The sequence below is a fragment of the Carassius auratus genome, chromosome 2 (assembly GCF_003368295.1).
Source record: "Carassius auratus strain Wakin chromosome 2, ASM336829v1, whole genome shotgun sequence".
Classification (NCBI taxonomy): Eukaryota; Metazoa; Chordata; class Actinopteri; order Cypriniformes; family Cyprinidae; genus Carassius; species Carassius auratus.
In genome coordinates, this window is record NC_039244.1 from 22,153,114 (window position 1) to 22,171,547 (window position 18,434).

Consider the following 18,434-nt stretch of genomic DNA (forward strand, 5'->3'; position numbering starts at 1 on the left):
CTGATGTCGCTCCATCTCTCTCAGATACCACAGGTCTGGAGGAACAGGAGAGGGAGAGGAGACGGCAGGTGATGGAGAAGTTCCAGAAGGCTCCGTTTGAAGAGATTGCCGCCCACTGCGAGTCCAAGGTACAGCAAGGGTGTTCTGCCAGTCAGCTTGTTTACCTTTAAAACACTGGGGAAACCAAGAATGTGCCAATATGATAACAGAATTTTTTTTTTTTTTTTTTTTTTTTTTTTTTTTTTTTGTAGTTTTAGCCCAAAAATCCATGGGTTGGCAATACATGCACTATTGTTTGCACTATAAGTTTGTGGTCATTTTTTTGTTAAAAAAAATTACAACTTTTATTCAACAAGGACGCATTAAATTGATCAAACGGTGATAGTAAAGAAATGGATACTAGTACAAATAAATGATACTCTTTTATACTTTATATTCAGTAGATTTCCACAAAAATATTAGGCAGTATAACAATACAAATGTTTCTTGGGCAACAAATCAGCATATTTGAAGGATCATTTGACATTGAAGACTGAATTTATTGACTGCTGAAAACTCAGCTTTGCCATCACACAAATAAATAACATTGCAAAATGTATTAAAATAGAAATGTTTATTTTTTAACTATTTATTATTTCACAATATTATACTTGTACTGTATTCATGATCAAATAAATGCAACCTTTCAAAACCGATGATGCCAAAGTTTTGAATTGGCCAGTATATAATAATTTTAGATATAGGTCAGTTCGTTTTTGTAAGACATAGCACTCTACCAAACTCTGCACTGAATAAACCTGTCATTTCCTGTCAAAGTGCAACAAATATGGGGGTTTGCTTTAACAATTTCAGATTTTTCCTGATTAAAGATCTCTTTTTAAGATGTATGATGGCATTACACATTATTGGTTTATTTAGCATAATTATGTTTTGATAATTAGGAGCCCTTGACATAGCATTTGATCTTCCTGTGTGTGTTTTCAGGCCAATATGCTGCACGATCGCTTGGCTCAGATATTTGAACTCACCATACGGTATGTTGAAAGTAGAATATTTACTTGTTATAATAATATTTTTCAGTGTGAACTGATATTTGATCGGTTGTTTTGTCTAATCAGCCCTCCCCCGAGCCCATCGGGCACCGTGACGGTGACGTCAGGCCACGCCCAGTACCAGTCTGTGCCAGTCTACGAAATGAAGTTCCCTGACCTCTGCGTGTACTGAACCACGACCTTTCACCTTAACTGTATCACACAGACTCAACCTTGACATGTGACCGCTGACCTTAATCACACTTTGTTTGGTCCTATGACCTCAAACTCACCTGAGCCACTCATCTTCATTAGACACCTTTCAATATGAACGTCGCTTACATTCATGTCCAGCAGAAAGACTGGACGAGCAGTTCATGCCTCCATTCTGCACCAGCCAGCACGCAGAGCTTTACAACCAGCTGTCCAATCATACACCAGCTCTATAGAATCATGTGAATCATATATGTGTGGTTTTCAGTTTGATTCTTGCACTAAACGGCAGCTCCAAGAATCAAACAGAGTCTTTTAAACATTTGATTCCCCAGCCTTTTAATCTGTTGCTTTATAGGAGTCATTTAGAAAATGACTGGCTCTGGATTTATTAAGGGAACTTAATTGCTAGCATTAGCTTAAGTGCTAGTTTATGTTCATTAACTCTCATTTCTAAGCCATCATCAGCAGAGAAATTTGAACATAGTATAGATTTCGTCTCGCTTAAATCTCTCCTATATAAATGATTATAGTGTATAGTATTGCAGAGTATAGTATAGCCTATTTTTGACAAACACACATACTTTTAGATAAAATGATTGCTGATAGATGCAGAGTGTTATTTGTGTTCTGTTTGCATGGCTTAGCCAATGTTTCAGTGCAAACGTTTGTGAGTTTAGGTCTTTATTATTCTACAGTTAGCCTTTAACTTCAATGTTGTGGATGTCAACGGGGCTTTTGTTCACCCAGAGTTCTTAGTGATCACTATGCTCTCGCATTTTGCCTTCACTGTATAGAGAAACCAAAACATTTGCTTTTCATCACCAAAGAGCTCCGCCCACGCACTTCCTTTATGGCCACACATGGTCACCAATCAGAAAGTGAATTCTCAGTAAGTGAAAGGGCACGAACTAAAACCTTCTTGAATTAAAACCTCAGAACAGTTGCTAGAAAATCGGGAGCTGAAAATATATGTATTATCAGTGATAAGATGATCTGCATTCATCAACCAGGCGGTTCTTTTTTTTTTTTTAAAGAGCCAAAAAGACGTTTAAATGCATTTTTGCTTTTCAGGTGACTTCATTCATGTACCTTGGACAAAAAAAAAAAAAAAAGTGTGACTGTAAGATGCTGAAATACTTTTGCTGGAAATGTTTCACATCATTTGAGCTTCCTGTGGTGAGAGCTGTGATCAATTTCAGTTGATTTTAGCTGGTAGAAACATGTCTGTGCGGGACCATTTAGGACATTTTGGTTGATCCTGAGGTGCTTTTCATGGATTCTGTTGGTATGTTGTCAAATGATTGCCTTGTCTTTGTTTTCAGAATGTTTATGTGGATGGACCGCCAAGTGAGCAAACACAAATTGGGCGCATTTGTATGCTGATTATGGATTCTGTAATGATGATGAAATGCTGTTGCCATTTTTGGGGGTTGTGAAATGTTTCAGTGGTCCAACTATTTGTGTCCAGAGACTTGCACTGCATTGTGGGATTTGTATGCACAGAAGGTAAAGAATGAATGTATTTAAAGGTCAGACCTCACAGATAGCTTGTTCTAAATGCTCAATAGGATCGATTTCATGTCTGCTATAATTTCCATAAATTGATGGCTATAAAATGGCAGATTAACTGCCTTGATTATGATCTGTCTTGTTGATTGAAGAAAGTCAGAAGTGTGAAAGGAAGGACTTCAATGACAAAATGTTGGTGGACTGGAAATAGTCAGTAGTTGACCTTTGGCCCTTGTGTATTTCTCTTGGTAACTTGCTGCATTTCAATAGAAGTTGCTTTGCAACAATATGCGTAAAAACTATTTAATGCTGTGATGAAATAAGAAACATTATTTCTGTGGAAATATAAAAGCATAAATAATTTCTAGATTAATGCAATATTTTTTTGGTGTAATATAAAATAGGAATGTGTTGTTTGAAACATCATCTGTAATGCACCTTTAGAGATTTGTGTGTGTGTGGTCTGTGTATGCGTGTCAAAGGGATACTTTTTTTTTTTACATCAGTGAAGGGAAATCTTGTTAAGGGTCTTACTGTAACTGCTAAGATAATTTTTAGTGTAATTCACAATATCTGTTTTTTTTTTCATCCTCAACGGAACTTTACGGTACTTTAGCATTTATCACATGGTTTGTCTGAAACTTATCTTTAGTTCTGTTTTATCTATAACTGTAACTTTTTTTTCTGTATTTATGGGAGAGAAGGGAAAAATATGTTAGGTTGATGGTGATGTGTCAGTATGAACAGAAATGGTTTTGTGGTCTTCCATGTGAAGATAGTCCAGGGGACAAGCATATGTGTTCATGCATCAGGCTAGATTTGAAATGTGTAATGGTATGAACCACTGCAGTGTTGCTACAGATAGTAAAAAAGTTACCATAAAATCTCCAGGTGTTAATTAGCCATATCAAGGTTCGCCACATTAATGTGCAATGGGATTTTATGTACGAGATCTTAAAGTCTTAATAAATATTTTGTATTTAATGTTTCTGTTGTTGTTTTTTTGTAAATTAACATTACTGTAATACAGTAAAGTTATAGTTGTTGGTTGACCAAACATCAATTAAATATCAGTCTGTGCCAAAAAAAAAAAAAGTTCCCCGACTTAGTCTTAGATTTAAGTACAGACTAAGTAGTCACTAAACTAAGACAATGATTCTTTTCAAAGTAAAATCAGATTAATTCAATACATCAGTACCATGATGTATACTTACAATTATACTTAACAAATACACTTTTAAATAATCTTTGAATAATGTTGAATTTATTTACCATTACAGTGCTGAAAATTATACTTTTTGCATTAGGTTACAGTAGGCTACTGAGAATTGGGGGAACATTCATAAAAAATGTTTCTACAAACAGGTCTCTTTCACTTTATGTAATTTCTTTTTCTTTCTTTTTTTGTAAAATATGACTTGAATATGATATTTTTAATGAGATTCACCTAGATGTTTTTTTTTGTTAACTTTAAACTAAAACTTTAAAAAACATTTTTGCTATTTTAAATAAGCTAAAATAAAATATAAATATTAGATTTAAATTATGTCTTGAAAATGTATTGAAAAAGGTTTAAGCTGAAGTACAAAAAATACTAAATTGAATAATACCAATTTCTACATAAACAAAAAATTATTTTGTTATTTCATATCAGATACATCAGATAAAAAAAATACTGCGAAATATAAAAAAATTCAACTGCTGGAATTTATGATCCAGCACAGCCTTTTAATAGGTCAAACACCAGCAGAAAAGGAACAGCAGATCTTTGATGATCTTGTGTGACTGCTGGATACTGAGTCAGGTCAGACTGAGCTCAACTTTTCATTAAATGTGTGCGTCATCTTTTCTGACTGATTCCTCAGTATCATCGAGAGTTCCCTGAAAATATCTAAATTATAGAACCACATCAGTCTATTGCTCCAATTCTTCTTCCTCATCTTCTTCTATTTCTTTTTCTTCCTCCTCCTCTTCTTTTTCTTTTCCTGGCTCCTCCTCTTTGATGTCCTCCTCTGGTTTGCTGTGTGTGGGGTTTATGTTGAGTGCAAGTGTGTGTGGCTGAACATGTGTGTTTTATGGTTTGTGTGTTCATTTGAGCCCAGGCTGTGGTCATTTCATTGCTCTCCTCACTGGAGTCCTGACTGGCTGATTGTGCTGAAGAATGAGACTTACGGTGGTGGCATGGTGGCTGGGGACCAGAAAACGAGGAGGTGACTGACTGACTGAAGTGTGAAACGATCGCAGACCCACTGCAGTCGATCACACGCTCTTTCCTGAACCTGCAACAAATACATGATACAATCATTAACACAAAATTTACCTCCAAAGAAAATGTTCATCATTTTTTGTATTTTTGAATTATTTTGTTATACATGCGCATTATGCGTGTGTGTAATGCCATACATCTGGGGTTTCCTTTGTGGCAGCTGATGCGAGCGTTGACTTTTCTGTTTCTCCTGCAGCCCAGAACACTGAGCTGCTCCAAACAGCACCCGACACAGAGACACGTCAGGGACAGTCAGGACACACCAGAGCTTCACCGAATTGAATTATCTGTGTGTGCATGTATTTATACACAGCCTGTCAACCACTTGTACACCCTTAACTTATTTTGGGTTTCTTTATAATCTTAATAACCATTTGATTGCTTAAATGCTCGAAAAGAAATGATTGGTTTCTTTAATATCCTGGATTTTATTTTTTATGAATACTACATAAAGATAGATTTAAAGGTTGGGGCTGGTTTTTATAAATAAAACCAAAACTGCATTTATTTGATCAAGTATTGTTAAACGTATTACAGTTTAAAATAGGTATTTTGTGTTTAAATATAATTTAAAAATCACATTTATGCAAAGCTGAATTTGCAGCATCATAACTCCAGTCTTCAATGTCACTTGATCGTTCAGAAATCAAGTATTTATATAAAGTATTTATTTAAAATATAAATATTTTGAAACCGTATAAATGTCTTTACAGTCACCTTTGATCAACTTAATGCATCCTTGCTATATAAAAGTATTCATAAAAAAAAAAAAAAAAAACCTTACTCACCCCAAACTTTTGATGACAGCTTATCCTAACTGAAGCTAGTGAAGATGTGTGTGTTAGTGTGTTCTGACCGGTCCAGTTGGTCCACTGGGTTTCCTGTCCCCTGCTGTCCACAGTAGCAGCCGTAGTGTTGATACTCATGTGGACATCGTACAATCAGACAGTACAGCATTTCTCCTAGAGCAGACACCTCAACACCTGTCCAGATGCACTGTACTGGAGGAAATAAGTGCTGCATTCTACAAACACACTCACACACACAAATTAATGCAACCGAACGTCTTTGATTCTGGCATCTCTCATCATTTCAGTCTATTTGCTACTTATCCAATATAGATTATCCAATATGATTTCAGCTCCACTAAAGCTTTCATTTGTCTTTTTAAATATCATGTAAATAGTTTAGTCTGAATGAAATTGTAGCAGCCAGTTTTGTTAAGTCAGACTAACAGACCAACGTAATGCAATTGTAGCTTGGCTTTGTGCAGAATGAATACAAGGTAATCGGACTACAACTGGCTTCAGCTTTGTGCAGATGTGCTGAAAAACAGAGGTGACATGTATTTAAGATAAAAATAAATAAATAAATAAATAATTCCACTCAGATTGTAGGCTATTTAGTCTATGTATGTATGTTTTTGTCCATTTCTCTGTATATTTCTCACCTTCAGAGTCACTTTGCTGCTGCTGCAGGTCTGACAGTCCAGCAGCCTCCAATAAAGACCAGGCAAAGAGCAGCGCCGCCCTCTCTGGAACCGGTGAGAACCTGGGAAACACACAAACACACACACACACACTGATTTCTCCTGAGTACAGACACGTATGTGCAAGAGTGTTTGGAGAATAGCTTAACATAAATTACCCAAGCAGGACATGTTCTTGGATGAACATCCTGTTACAACATTACTATACCGATCAACCAATTAGATTTTAGGAGCAAGGTTATCATAAACCAATCATTTTCCTCTGATTTCACTAGTAGGTTATGAAGTTTTGACCCTTTTCGCATATCCAGGGTTCTTGAACTTGAAACATTCATAATAAATGGATAAACTAGTAGTGAAAAGAAACCACAACAATATATATACAATGGCAAAAGAAAAAATCCACAATAGCACATGTATGACTTCCCAAAAGAGGAAAAAAATACAGATAGACTGATTACGTTGGTCAAAAGAGAGCACAATGTCAAATTTTCTGTGAAAATCGTTGTATTAGAAACACTTATCAGTTCTCAGTAATTTAATACTAAGGTTAGAAAACCGTAGTATGATGTAAATAAAAATGGAAATAGTATGTGAAAAGGAAAATATGTCCTGTTTGGCTAGATCATATTGTTTTTTAAAGTTAATAATAAAAAAAAGTTGCTGAAGTGGATTGTCACAGTTACCGATTTTCTCCAATTCCTGTGAGCTGTCAGATGACCGTGAGTGATCCAGAACGGGACGTGGAGGCTTCTGAGGATGTTGTGCAGTTTCGACAGCAGCTTGGCCTGATGTTGTGGTCCATGTGTTGATGGGTTTGAGAGGAACCGCAGATGTGGTCTTGTGGTTCTTAGTTGGTTGTGCAGCTGTGTGAGCTGTTGGTCTTGGTGATCCGCTGTGAACGGCAGGTTTAAGGAACAGCGCTGGAATGATCCACATGGATGGACTGGCCTCTCTGACACAGGATGGGGTCACGGTGGTTTGAGTTTTCTCTGAATCACCTCTGATTCTCAGATGGTTTTGTGTTGGCTTAAGTTTGAGTTTTTCGGTTGGTTGTGCTAAAGCTGCCAGGATGTTCTGCACTGCTTTCCTTACTCTTGTTTGGGTGTTTACTATTAAATCACTCTCTCTGTCAGTCTCTTTATCTTCCTCACTCTTTTTCTCTCTGTCTTCAAACAAATATCTCTTTGTCCTCACTTCCTTTCATAAACGGATGTTGCACAAAAGTGGATGCAGCTACTGTGTTTTTATTGGTAGCTGTTGGTGGGGTTGTTTGGTGATGTGAATTTTGAATGGTTGTTATTTTAGTTTGTGTGGTCATCAGAACTATATACAGTAAGGGCTTTGATTGGGTTGTGCTGAGTTTTCTTCTGTTTTTCTTTCACTCTCTATCATTTCCTGCTCGTCTTCTCTCTCCTCTGGTGACTCATCACTCTTTTCCTCTGTTGTGATGTGTAAAGGTGGGCTGACATATGGCTTAGCGATACCACTTGGGTAATTAGTTGTAGTATGTTTACCAGAAGTGTGTGTGTGTGTGTCTGGTTTTGTCACCTGCAGCTGACTGAAGTGTGTCTCCATCACTCTCATCCTGGTCCTCCTCAGATGAATAATGTTCAGATTGTATGTGAGTTGTTGGTGTTGTGTGGGGTATATAGTTAGGACTGAGTGTGTTTAAACGTGTGTTTGTGTCTGGTAACTCTGTGACAGTCTGAGATTCCGTTGTTGTGGTTAGCGCTGTGCTAACAGTCAGCTTGTCTGTCATAAAAAGCAAAATATTACAGTCGGAAAACATGCCGAATGTTTTAATTACTATTTAATATATATATATATATATATATATATATATATATATATATATATATATATATATATATATATACCAACTGCATTGGGACTAACAGATAGAACTAGGGGTCAGAGCACGCGATGAGTATGTGTGTGTGAACTCTACTTTGAAGTTAATAAATCCACTTAAAATCTTTCAACCCCCTCCTGAGTCTAATTTCATTCGCTTCAGCGCGCGCTCTCACTCACCGGTCGAGTGTGTCTGCAGGCTGTATGTGCGCGCGCGTGCCGTGTGTTTTCGGTGCTACAGTAACGTCCGTGATTCTCAATATCCGCGGGACAGAGTCCGGTGTTGGTCTCACACCGCCGACTGACCGCGAAGTTCCAGCACTGAGCGCAGGTCATCAAACACAGCATAGGTGAACCGCACACCCACACAATCTGTGTGCAACGTAACAACAACATACACCTATTTAACGAAAACGATTGTGAATATGGTTTAATAAATGTTATAGAAATAATATAGTTAAAGTTCACATATACCGTATTTTAATATTGATAATTTGTTTGATTATGTTAATGAAACTCACCAATCAATAGCTCGTCAGAACTGAGGTCACTTGTTTCTGGGCAGAAAACGACAGTACCATGAACTGCAGACAGAATTTGTCGTAAATTAATTTGTTTAACATAATGATAACATTCATCATAGCATTTGAATAAACTGAATAATACAATAGTAGTTTAATATTATATAAACAGAAATATAAGAATGTTTCCTCCAATAAGATTAGAAGAATATCTAGCACATAAAGCATATTTTAAACTTTTCTTAGTCACACTATTTTTGTGAAAAATCAGAAACATAAAATCTGTTTCACTACAAATTAACCTAAATAGTTTTTTTTTTTTTTTAATCAAGCAAGAAACCTAAAAATAACGCCCAAAAACATATATACATACATACACATATGGTTGATGAACTTAGGTAAAATTGTTGCTACAGTTTCATATTGAAAGTGTAAAAGTATTTTTGTGCATAAATATTACATCTTAAAATAACTGTAAAATATATTCAAATAGAAAAATATAAAGATTTTGATTTTAGATTTGGGTATCGTTCACTAATAATTGCTTGGGGTGGTCTCAGAAAAAATGCACATAGAAAATGTTATCCAAAATTCATGAAAAAATACTGAAAAACATTAATGGCAAATATTATAAAAAATGTAAATAGCTGTTTTCTACTTGAATATATTTTAAGATGTATGTAAAATAATTCTACAAATTATTATAAAACAAACTAAATGCAATTTAATTGGATTTTATTCCTGTAATCCAAAGCTGAATTTTCAGCAGCCATTACTCCAATCTTCAGTGTCACATGAAGATCCTTCAGAAATCATTCTAATATGCTGGGGAAAAAAAAAGTTGTAGGAACTAATAATAATTATGTAAATGTCTATTTCAAGGTGATAAAATCACTTTTACCTGTTCCTTTCCTCCTGACAGACAAGTGTTTGCATATTCTCACCTGCAGGGTGAAGAGGAGAAAAACATACAGTAGCCTCATCTTTATCCTGTAATAAATGATTCCAGTATTCATCAAGTATTGCTAGGTTCAGTCAGTGAATGGGGCAAAGCCGAACCAAGAGCTTCAGCAATCAGACACACATACATCTAAACTTTGCACTTCACAATCTCTTCTAATGCAGGTGTGTGTAAGAGATGAGAAAACAATCCCAAAATCAACAAAGGCCTATTTAGGACACTCTAAGAAGTCAAAGAGCAAAATGCAGAGCGGTTGCCATAGTAACTAGGCTGCTGGAAGTACACAATCATTATGTTTGTGTCAGGTCATGCATAAGATGAAGTAGGATCTCTCTCTCTCACACACACATGCACACACCTGCTATAGCTCTCTTTTCTGCAGGGCAAAGGTCCTGACCCCAACTGATAATTTACCTCCTCAAACAACTGATCACTGTATGTGTGTGTGTGGACAGGAACTCAAATAGAAAGTGGCGTTTTTTAATCATTGTTTCTGTCCTTTTTGTTTTTAGTTAGCTCTAAGGAGTTTTAAATAAGCATGCTGCTAACAAGGTAATACTCTATACTCAAAAAATACACAGCACACGCAAACATTAGTTGTACTGTATTGTATTGTAACAAATGTTATTTTTATAAAAAGGATTTATTGATGAAACAATTTTCCCATCTCGTTTACCAACATGGGGGTATTTTCTTTCTTTCAGGTACTTCCTGGTTTGATTTTAGTGTGTTTGTTAGTGAAAAAAAAATAAAGCTGCAAATGAAGCTCAGTTCTCGTCTTACATCTTCACACACATTCTTGCCAGACATTTCTGCTTCAGATCAGACAGAGGGGGGTTGTGAATATAATAGTAAAGAAGTTTCTTCAACATGGCCTGGAAGATTGTCCTATTTGTGCTTTCTATGATTCATCAAAGGATGACATTTCAAAGAAAAAAAAAAAGTTTGTCTTTGTAATATTTCATAAAAATGTTACGTCTTCATCCCCACTTAAGTTTCAGGTGCAGCTGGTGTTTTAGGAGGCAAGTAGTTGTTTCAGTACTCTCATTCAGGACTGACTCTATTCTTTTATGGAACGGCTACTTTACTCTACATGATTCAATCAGTTACTGATCAAGTCCTGCCCCATTTATTCTTATATGGTCCTATTAGGAACTTTCAGGATTGATTCCAAATTCTGTACATATTCCTGTAGGATTTCACCTTGGATGACTGGTGTATTGTCAGTGCTTTTCTGATTCATCAGCTCATCTCTGGCATCAGACAAATTATTTGAGGATGGTTGTGAGGTAAACAAGCAACTGTATGTGGCCTCAAATACCATAAGATTCTCAAGCCCTTGAACTAACTCTAACACAGCAGCAGACTGTGACTTATTCTCCAGTTTCATCGCTGGAGACACTACAATCAAGTGACTGTCTGCAGCCTATTTCATCTTATTTTAACTTTTCCCAGCACAACACACACACATACTTCACCATCATTAAGATTGACCTTACACATCATTAGTCTTGTAGCAAAAGTGTTTTAATGAGATCACACACTTAATGAGTTCAGATACACATGCAGGTATCCACACACACACACAGAGAGAAACAAATGAGATTGCAGTGATGTGTGTGTGTGTGTGTGTGTGTGTGTGAGTGAGAGAGAGAGAGAGAGAGAGAATGATAAAATGATAGTCATTCACTCATCAAGGAAAACAGACAGTGTCTCTTTGTTCAGACACACATTTAACCACAGCCAGCCATTGCTTTAAATAACCCAGAACAATTAACGGAAAAACAGTAAGAACGATATAAATGATAATAGTAATGACCCTTTTATGGGATATTAAAATTTCAGCCGCACTAAGAACAAGAATAAAACTTTGTTAAACTACAGTGATTGTAGAAGAAATGGTACAGGATTTTCAATAATCTCATATTTTGTCTGTTGCTGCTGATGATTTTAATGGACTTTTAGTAAAGGTCTGATATGTATATTTGTATAAACCCGATTCTCACAAAGTTGGGACACTGTATAAATTGTGAAAAAAACAGAATGCAATAATGTGGAAGTTTCGAATTTCAATATTTTATTCAGAATACAACAATGTATCATTTTAAGGAAAATATAGGATGATTTTAAATTTCATGGCATCAACATATCTCAAAAAAGTTGGGACAAGGCTATGTTTACCACTGTATGGCATCCCCTCTTCTTTTTATAACAGTCTGAAAAGGTCTGGAGACTGAGGAGACACGTTGCTCAAGTTTAGGAATAGGAATGTTGTCCCATTCTTGTCTAATGCAGGCTTAGTTGCACAACTGTCTTAGGTCTTCTTTGTCACATCTTCCTCTTTATGATGCGCCAAATGTTTTCTATGGGTGAAAGATCTGGACTGCAGGCTGGCCATTTCAGTACCCGGATCCTATGCACCCGGATATTATGCACTGTAGATGATGATAACTTCAAACTCTTTGCATTTTTCTCTGAGAAACTCCTTTCTGATATTGCTCCACTATTTTTTGCTGCAGCATTGGGGGAATTGGTGATCCTCTGCCCATCTTGACTTCTGAGAGACACTACCACTCTGAGAGGCTCTTTTTATACTCAATCATGTTGCCAATTGACCTAATAAGTTACAAATTGGTCCTCCAGCTGTTCCTTATATGTACATTTAACTTTTCCGGACTCTTATTGCTACCTGTCCCAACTTTTTTGGAATGTGTAGCTCTCATGAAATCCAAAATGAGCCAATATTTGGCATGACATTTTAAAATGTATTACTTTCGACATTTGATATGTTATTTATTTTCTATTGTGAATAAAATATAAGTTTATGAGATTTGTAAATTATTCCATTCCTTTTGTACTCACAATTTGTGCAATGCCCCAACTTTTTTGGAATCGGATTTGTATATTATATGATAATATGATAATTGTATTTTATTATATGATAGAATGTTTCGATTTATTTGCTGTTAGGATTAGATTTGATGATATTGTGTAACTCACTTCTGGAAAAAGTGACTCTCCTCATACGACTGCAGACCTCTGCTGTGTTTCTCTCATACCAGCGATTGCTGTCCACACAGTATCTGTAGAACAATAATTTTGTTCATACCATCAACAATATTGAGGATACACACATAATTACTGTCTTACTCCTTGATACTACTGACTTTATAAAACAAAACGGTGAATATTTTTTTTATTTTTTTATTTAAAAAAGTCTGAGACCACGAATGCTGAAAACACATATTTTTTTCACTTTTCTAAAATGTAATATAATCATTTTAGTGAAAAGATGAATGTGTCCATTTTTAATGGCAGCAGCCCTTGAGTTGGAAAGGAAGGAGCAAGGAAAACTTTTCTACAATGGACATCACATGGTCCGTGTCAGAAATTTGATAAGCAGCTTAGAAATAATTTGGAAACTTAAAACTGTATCATCCATTATCAAAAATTAAAGTTTTTGTTTATTAACACAATTTGATTCTCAAGACTGTCAATATGAATTCAGACTTTTGTTTTGTAACATGCATCTATATTATTTATGCCGATTCTGTGACTTTAAAAGATGGCATAAATAGTTGTTGAGTAGTTGTGTAGTGCTGTACCCCTGTAACACTGCTGCTCTGTGACAGAATCCTCTGCACACACACTGAGAGTAAAACTTGCACAGTTCAAACACACATGGCTGCAAGTTCACTTGAGCTAATGGTCGCCCTGTCCAAGATCAGCTCATCTTCAAGAGTCTCTTTCAGGTCCTCTTTCTCACTTCTTTGATGAAATAGCTTTAGTCTCCATGGACATCCTGTCAGAATAAAATAGGTCATCACAAAAAGAATGGGGAGAAAAAAGTAGCATCTCCAGAATGTATTTTTATTATTATTATTATTATTATTTTTAAACAGTATGATAAAAGTTATAATGGAAACACACAACAATAAGATAATGCATGTGAAAGGATTTCGAGTAGCACATTGCTGAATAAAGGAAAGTGTTTCCTTGCTCAATTGGTTTTATGCAACTATTATTTAATAAAATACTTTACACAGAATAATATGAAGAGACTACGTTAAGTAAGACACTTGTATACTGACTAAACATAAAATAAACGCTGTCAACATACACTACCTGCAGAATGGGGCGTGGCTATATGTGTTGCTCCGCCCCATAGCAAGTCTCATTGGCTACATCGTCTTTCATAACCATACATCGTCAATTATCGGGGTTGTGTGCGTACTTAGCCTTTTACTGTCTATGGTACTTAGTGTAGGAGCTGAACTGTAACCATTGAAAACGTTGACAAAGATTCATTATAAATGGTTTTGGACAATGTTTATAAAGTATTTGAGTTAAAGTAAAGACACCCTGATGAAATATTACTGTAGTAAATGTAAGCCAGATATACTAATTTCTATTTGGAGATGGTGCCACAGAGCAGTACAAGCTTTTTTTTCATTAGTTTGTTGTGCCATCTAGTGGCCATCTCTATTTTAATTTGCTGGAATAAATGTTCCCTGAAGGGGGTCGATTTGGACTCCTCTCTCTGTCTTCCGCTCTGAATGAGGGCACCTGTATCAAGGTAAGCAGCTCAGATGTCTATGATTCATAGCGCACTCTCTCTCGCATATGCTGCGTCCTCTTCGTGTCGACTCAAAGAGACAGACGTAAGTGTGTGTATATTGATTTTTAATGTTCTTTTAACCATCCCTGACCCATCCAAAACAAAACAATCTCCAGAGAAAATAATAGACCGTTGCTATAGATAGTATCGGTGGCTCCGGCCTGACTCCATTCAAATCAAATCATTGTCATGGCATCAATAACATTAACCCTGCCGCTTTATCAGAATGAAAGGTCACAAAAGGTCAGATTCCATTAATTCCATTAGACACTGTTAATAACAATAATATGCTCTCTGAACTCACTCACCAAAGGGCAGCAATGGAAATGTCATATTACCTACAGGCACCGGCGGCGCCAGGGGGGTCTTGGGGGGTCTCAAGACCCTGCCAAAAAATGCCTTGACCCCCCATTTGACCCCCCAGCCTCTTCCTGATTAAAACATATATATACTCGGGATAAAGATCCAAAAATGTTTCTCTTAAAACTACGCAGAACAATAATAAATAATAATTATTTCGACATTTATTCATACACTGAACCGAGAACCGTTTCTGTCGGACGCGTCCAATTCGAGAACCGATGAGCTGATGATAACTGCGCATGCGTGATTCAGCGTGAAGCAGACTGACACAGAGCGCATCTGAACCGAACTGATTCTTTTGGTGATTGATTCTGAACTGATTCTGTGCTAATGTTATAAGCGCGGGTAAACCAAAGGCTTGAATGAAGGGCAATCATCGCCAATGACGGCATTACATCGAGCGCAAAAGAACCGGTGAACCATTTTTCTTCAACTGGTTTATTTGATCGAATTGTCCGAAAGAACCGGTTCACTTGAGCACCTGCTCCTTTGCCCCAAAAGTGCCCTTTTGTCAAAGCAAAATTTCCTCAATTTTTTTTTTGTAATAACATACACTTTTGTGAATGCCTGCCCACGCCCAATCATAATATTAGTACAATGTATTAATAATAATTTAGCCGTAAATAAAATGACCAACATGATGACCGTTCACCTGACTACGACCTCATCCACCTGGGAAGATTCCTCATGCTGCACGCGCATTTTTTAATTGATATTTTAAACATCGTGGCAGCTGGTAAGTGGTGTTTCATTCTCACCGAAGTGATTTTGGTGTTTATTTACTTATTATTATTTTACAAGAACGATGTGATGTGAGAACATGCAGATACGTTGTTTATATTGCTGTGTCTAGCCTGTAGTGTAGAAGTAACACTAGCGTGCTGTTTGAGGGAGAAAAGTTTCACAGGCATCGAGGGGTCTGTTCTTTTTTATGTTATTTGAATAAACTTTTATTATATTACAGTACTTATTTATTTTTAACACGTAAAAATAATTATCACAACACTGGTAAGGCTTATTCAGATTTTCTCATTCTCTGAATTATCATTATAAAAATAAAAACAATTCAGAAATGAATTAAAATATAATTATATTTTAAATGTGATGCAAATATTTTTTCTACAATAGCAACAGTGTTTACAACCGCAAGACCACTTTAACCTGTAAACTCAATAATATCTATCTGGAAATAAATGTAAAAATATCAATGTCAATAAAAATGCATAATATACCTGACATGAAAGTGCAGTGTGAAGGATATGAATAACAAATGTAGCCTGTCATTTGTTTACATTGCAAAGGTGTTTTTGTTGTTTAGTAGCAGAAATATGCAGTTATTAGCCATGTCCACTGTATTTTTTGTTGGTTTTCATGAGACCCCCCTTGAAAAGACCAGGACCCCCCATTGCCCCCCCAATCAAAATTGTCTGGAGCCGCCACTGCCTACAGGAAAGCAGGAGAAAAAAAAAATCACTGAATCCGACCAGAACATTCATAAATATATAAAGCATTGGAGTAATGAATTTGTGTGTGTGTGTTTGTACCTCTGGGTATCTCCTCTGTGATGGTGTGATCAAACAGAGGTCTGACTGAGCCCATGTGCCACAGCTAAGACAGATCACTGTCTGAACACATGCCTCTAATTTAGTTTCAGTCTTTTTTATTTTCTTTGTTTTATTACATAAATGTGTAGTAATATATTTTGATAAGTTAGTTAATTTAACACTTAACAAATAAAGGATGTGAGAGTGGGGATAATTGTCATTCGTACATTTATTTAGACGCAGGGTTATTCAGATCTTGTCCTGGAGGGCCAGTGCACTGCAGAGTTTAGCTCCAACCCTGATCAAACAGAGAAAAATCATTTTCAGTTTCTTATTAATTGCATGACATTTCATTGGTGGTAAAACAGTAATGCCAGTGAAATGACTGACATAATTTTTCCTTAAACCTGGAAAAATAAAACTAGGGAGTTTCTTTCAGAAAATGGAAAATACACAAATAGATGAAATATTACAAAGAGATATTTCATCAAAAAATTTCAGTTATTCATCCAAAATAAATTTCACTATACATAAAAAAAATAAAAATGTAGAAATTATAAAATAATTTAAGAGCAGCAAAAAAAAGTTCACACTGTATGTAAAGTGCATGTGAGAGCTGAAACACTTGAGGAATGTGAGTGTGAACTAAACAATAAAAAAAAAAAAACACACTCACCTGCAAAAGAGAGACAGAAACTGCAGGACAGACAGATGTCTCTCACAGACTCACACACAGAACCAGCAGGGCATCATGGTCCCTGGAGAGGGCAACAGGCTGGAATAGCCCTCCAGTGTGTCACCTGAGCTCAGCTGGCAAACACAGAGGACCTGCTCTCAGCCCAACACACACACGCACAAAGAAACTCTCACAGATATAGGTTCTCCCTCTCCTGTTAAATGTAACGGTTATATAAACTCAGATGCTGGTTTCACTATATTGGTTTCAGAAATGTTACTGTTTTCATGCAAAAGTGATTTCAAATGACTTAAAACGTCCATAAAAGCATTTCTTTTTTTAATTTGGCCTAATTATAGTATATCCTCTTTTTCTCAAATATGTGCTGTACATAAAGAACTGAGTTCGACATATTTGGCCTCTCTAAATGGCATATCTTGTACACGAAACCTCTCCTTTCATTCTGTTTGGCATCGTATGGTTTCTGGGAAAGCCGGAGGCCTGGGAAACTGTTGTCCGTGAGACCAAGAACAAGGCAGAGGGCAATTCCCACAACAACCCCAATACTTGTGTTCGGCACAATATTTCCTGCTAAATTCTGTTATTTCGACTCTACTGAACTCAGTGGTAGATTCTTTGGTGACCAAGAGACACTAAATGTTGGTTCAACAGGTAATGCTGAGTGTCATATTTTACAAGCATTGCATGTTACTTAATTTTTCAAGATACAAAATAATTATAAAATTAATTTCTAAAAATAATCTGATACATCACCATACACTAGTCTGGTATCACAAATGTGATGTGACAAAAACATCACAATAATCCACAAATAATCCTCAAAACCCCAGTCCATCAGTTAACATATTGTTAAATTAAAAACTGTGTGTTTGTAAGAAAAAAATCCATATATATATTATATATGTTTAACCCATTGTTTCTGGCTAAAATACAAATTCTTAATTCACAAATTTTCTTCAGTGAAAATAACATTAAAGATATTTATAAAGTTGAAGTACTGTATTTCTATTTCAAAATATTGATACATTTTTACTTTATATTCATCTAAGAATCTTTTAACACAGTTTCCACAAACATATTAAGCTGTTATCTGTATAATACTGATAATGAGAAATGTTTCTTAAGCACCAAATCAGCATATTTGAATTATTTTTAAAGGATCATGTGACACTGTGGAGTAATGACTGCTGAAAATCCAGCTTTGCCATCACAGGAATACATTACATTTGAAATATTAAATATATTTTATCTTATATTAAATTTGATAAAAACATGAATTATCTTACTGATCCCAAACTTTTTAATGGTATTGCATACATTTTCTCAAAAATAACTTTGTTACATTCAATAATAAATAATAATGTA

At 35.8% G+C, this 18,434-nt stretch overlaps 1 protein-coding gene and 1 long non-coding RNA gene across 2 annotated transcripts in view; one reads left to right on the plus strand and one right to left on the minus strand.

Moving 5' to 3' along the window:
* The window catches only part of LOC113120788 (protein EFR3 homolog A-like), a 33,077-nt gene extending 29,339 nt beyond the window's left edge, over window positions 1-3,738 (plus strand). Inside the window, exons 22-24 of the mRNA XM_026290847.1 lie at window positions 25-128; window positions 985-1,034; window positions 1,119-3,738. Of these exons, the coding sequence (XP_026146632.1) occupies window positions 25-128; window positions 985-1,034; window positions 1,119-1,224 (260 nt within the window). The 3' untranslated portion in view covers window positions 1,225-3,738. The remainder of the gene's footprint in view (window positions 1-24; window positions 129-984; window positions 1,035-1,118) is intronic.
* Window positions 3,739-4,428: 690 nt separating this feature from the next.
* LOC113111050 (uncharacterized) lies at window positions 4,429-6,374 on the minus strand. Its single transcript, XR_003293254.1, has 3 exons — window positions 5,879-6,374; window positions 5,160-5,309; window positions 4,429-5,035 (listed from the first exon to the last, which is right to left on the minus strand). It is a non-coding gene; the product is annotated as an uncharacterized LOC113111050 (long non-coding RNA).
* Window positions 6,375-18,434: the final 12,060 nt, after the last annotated feature.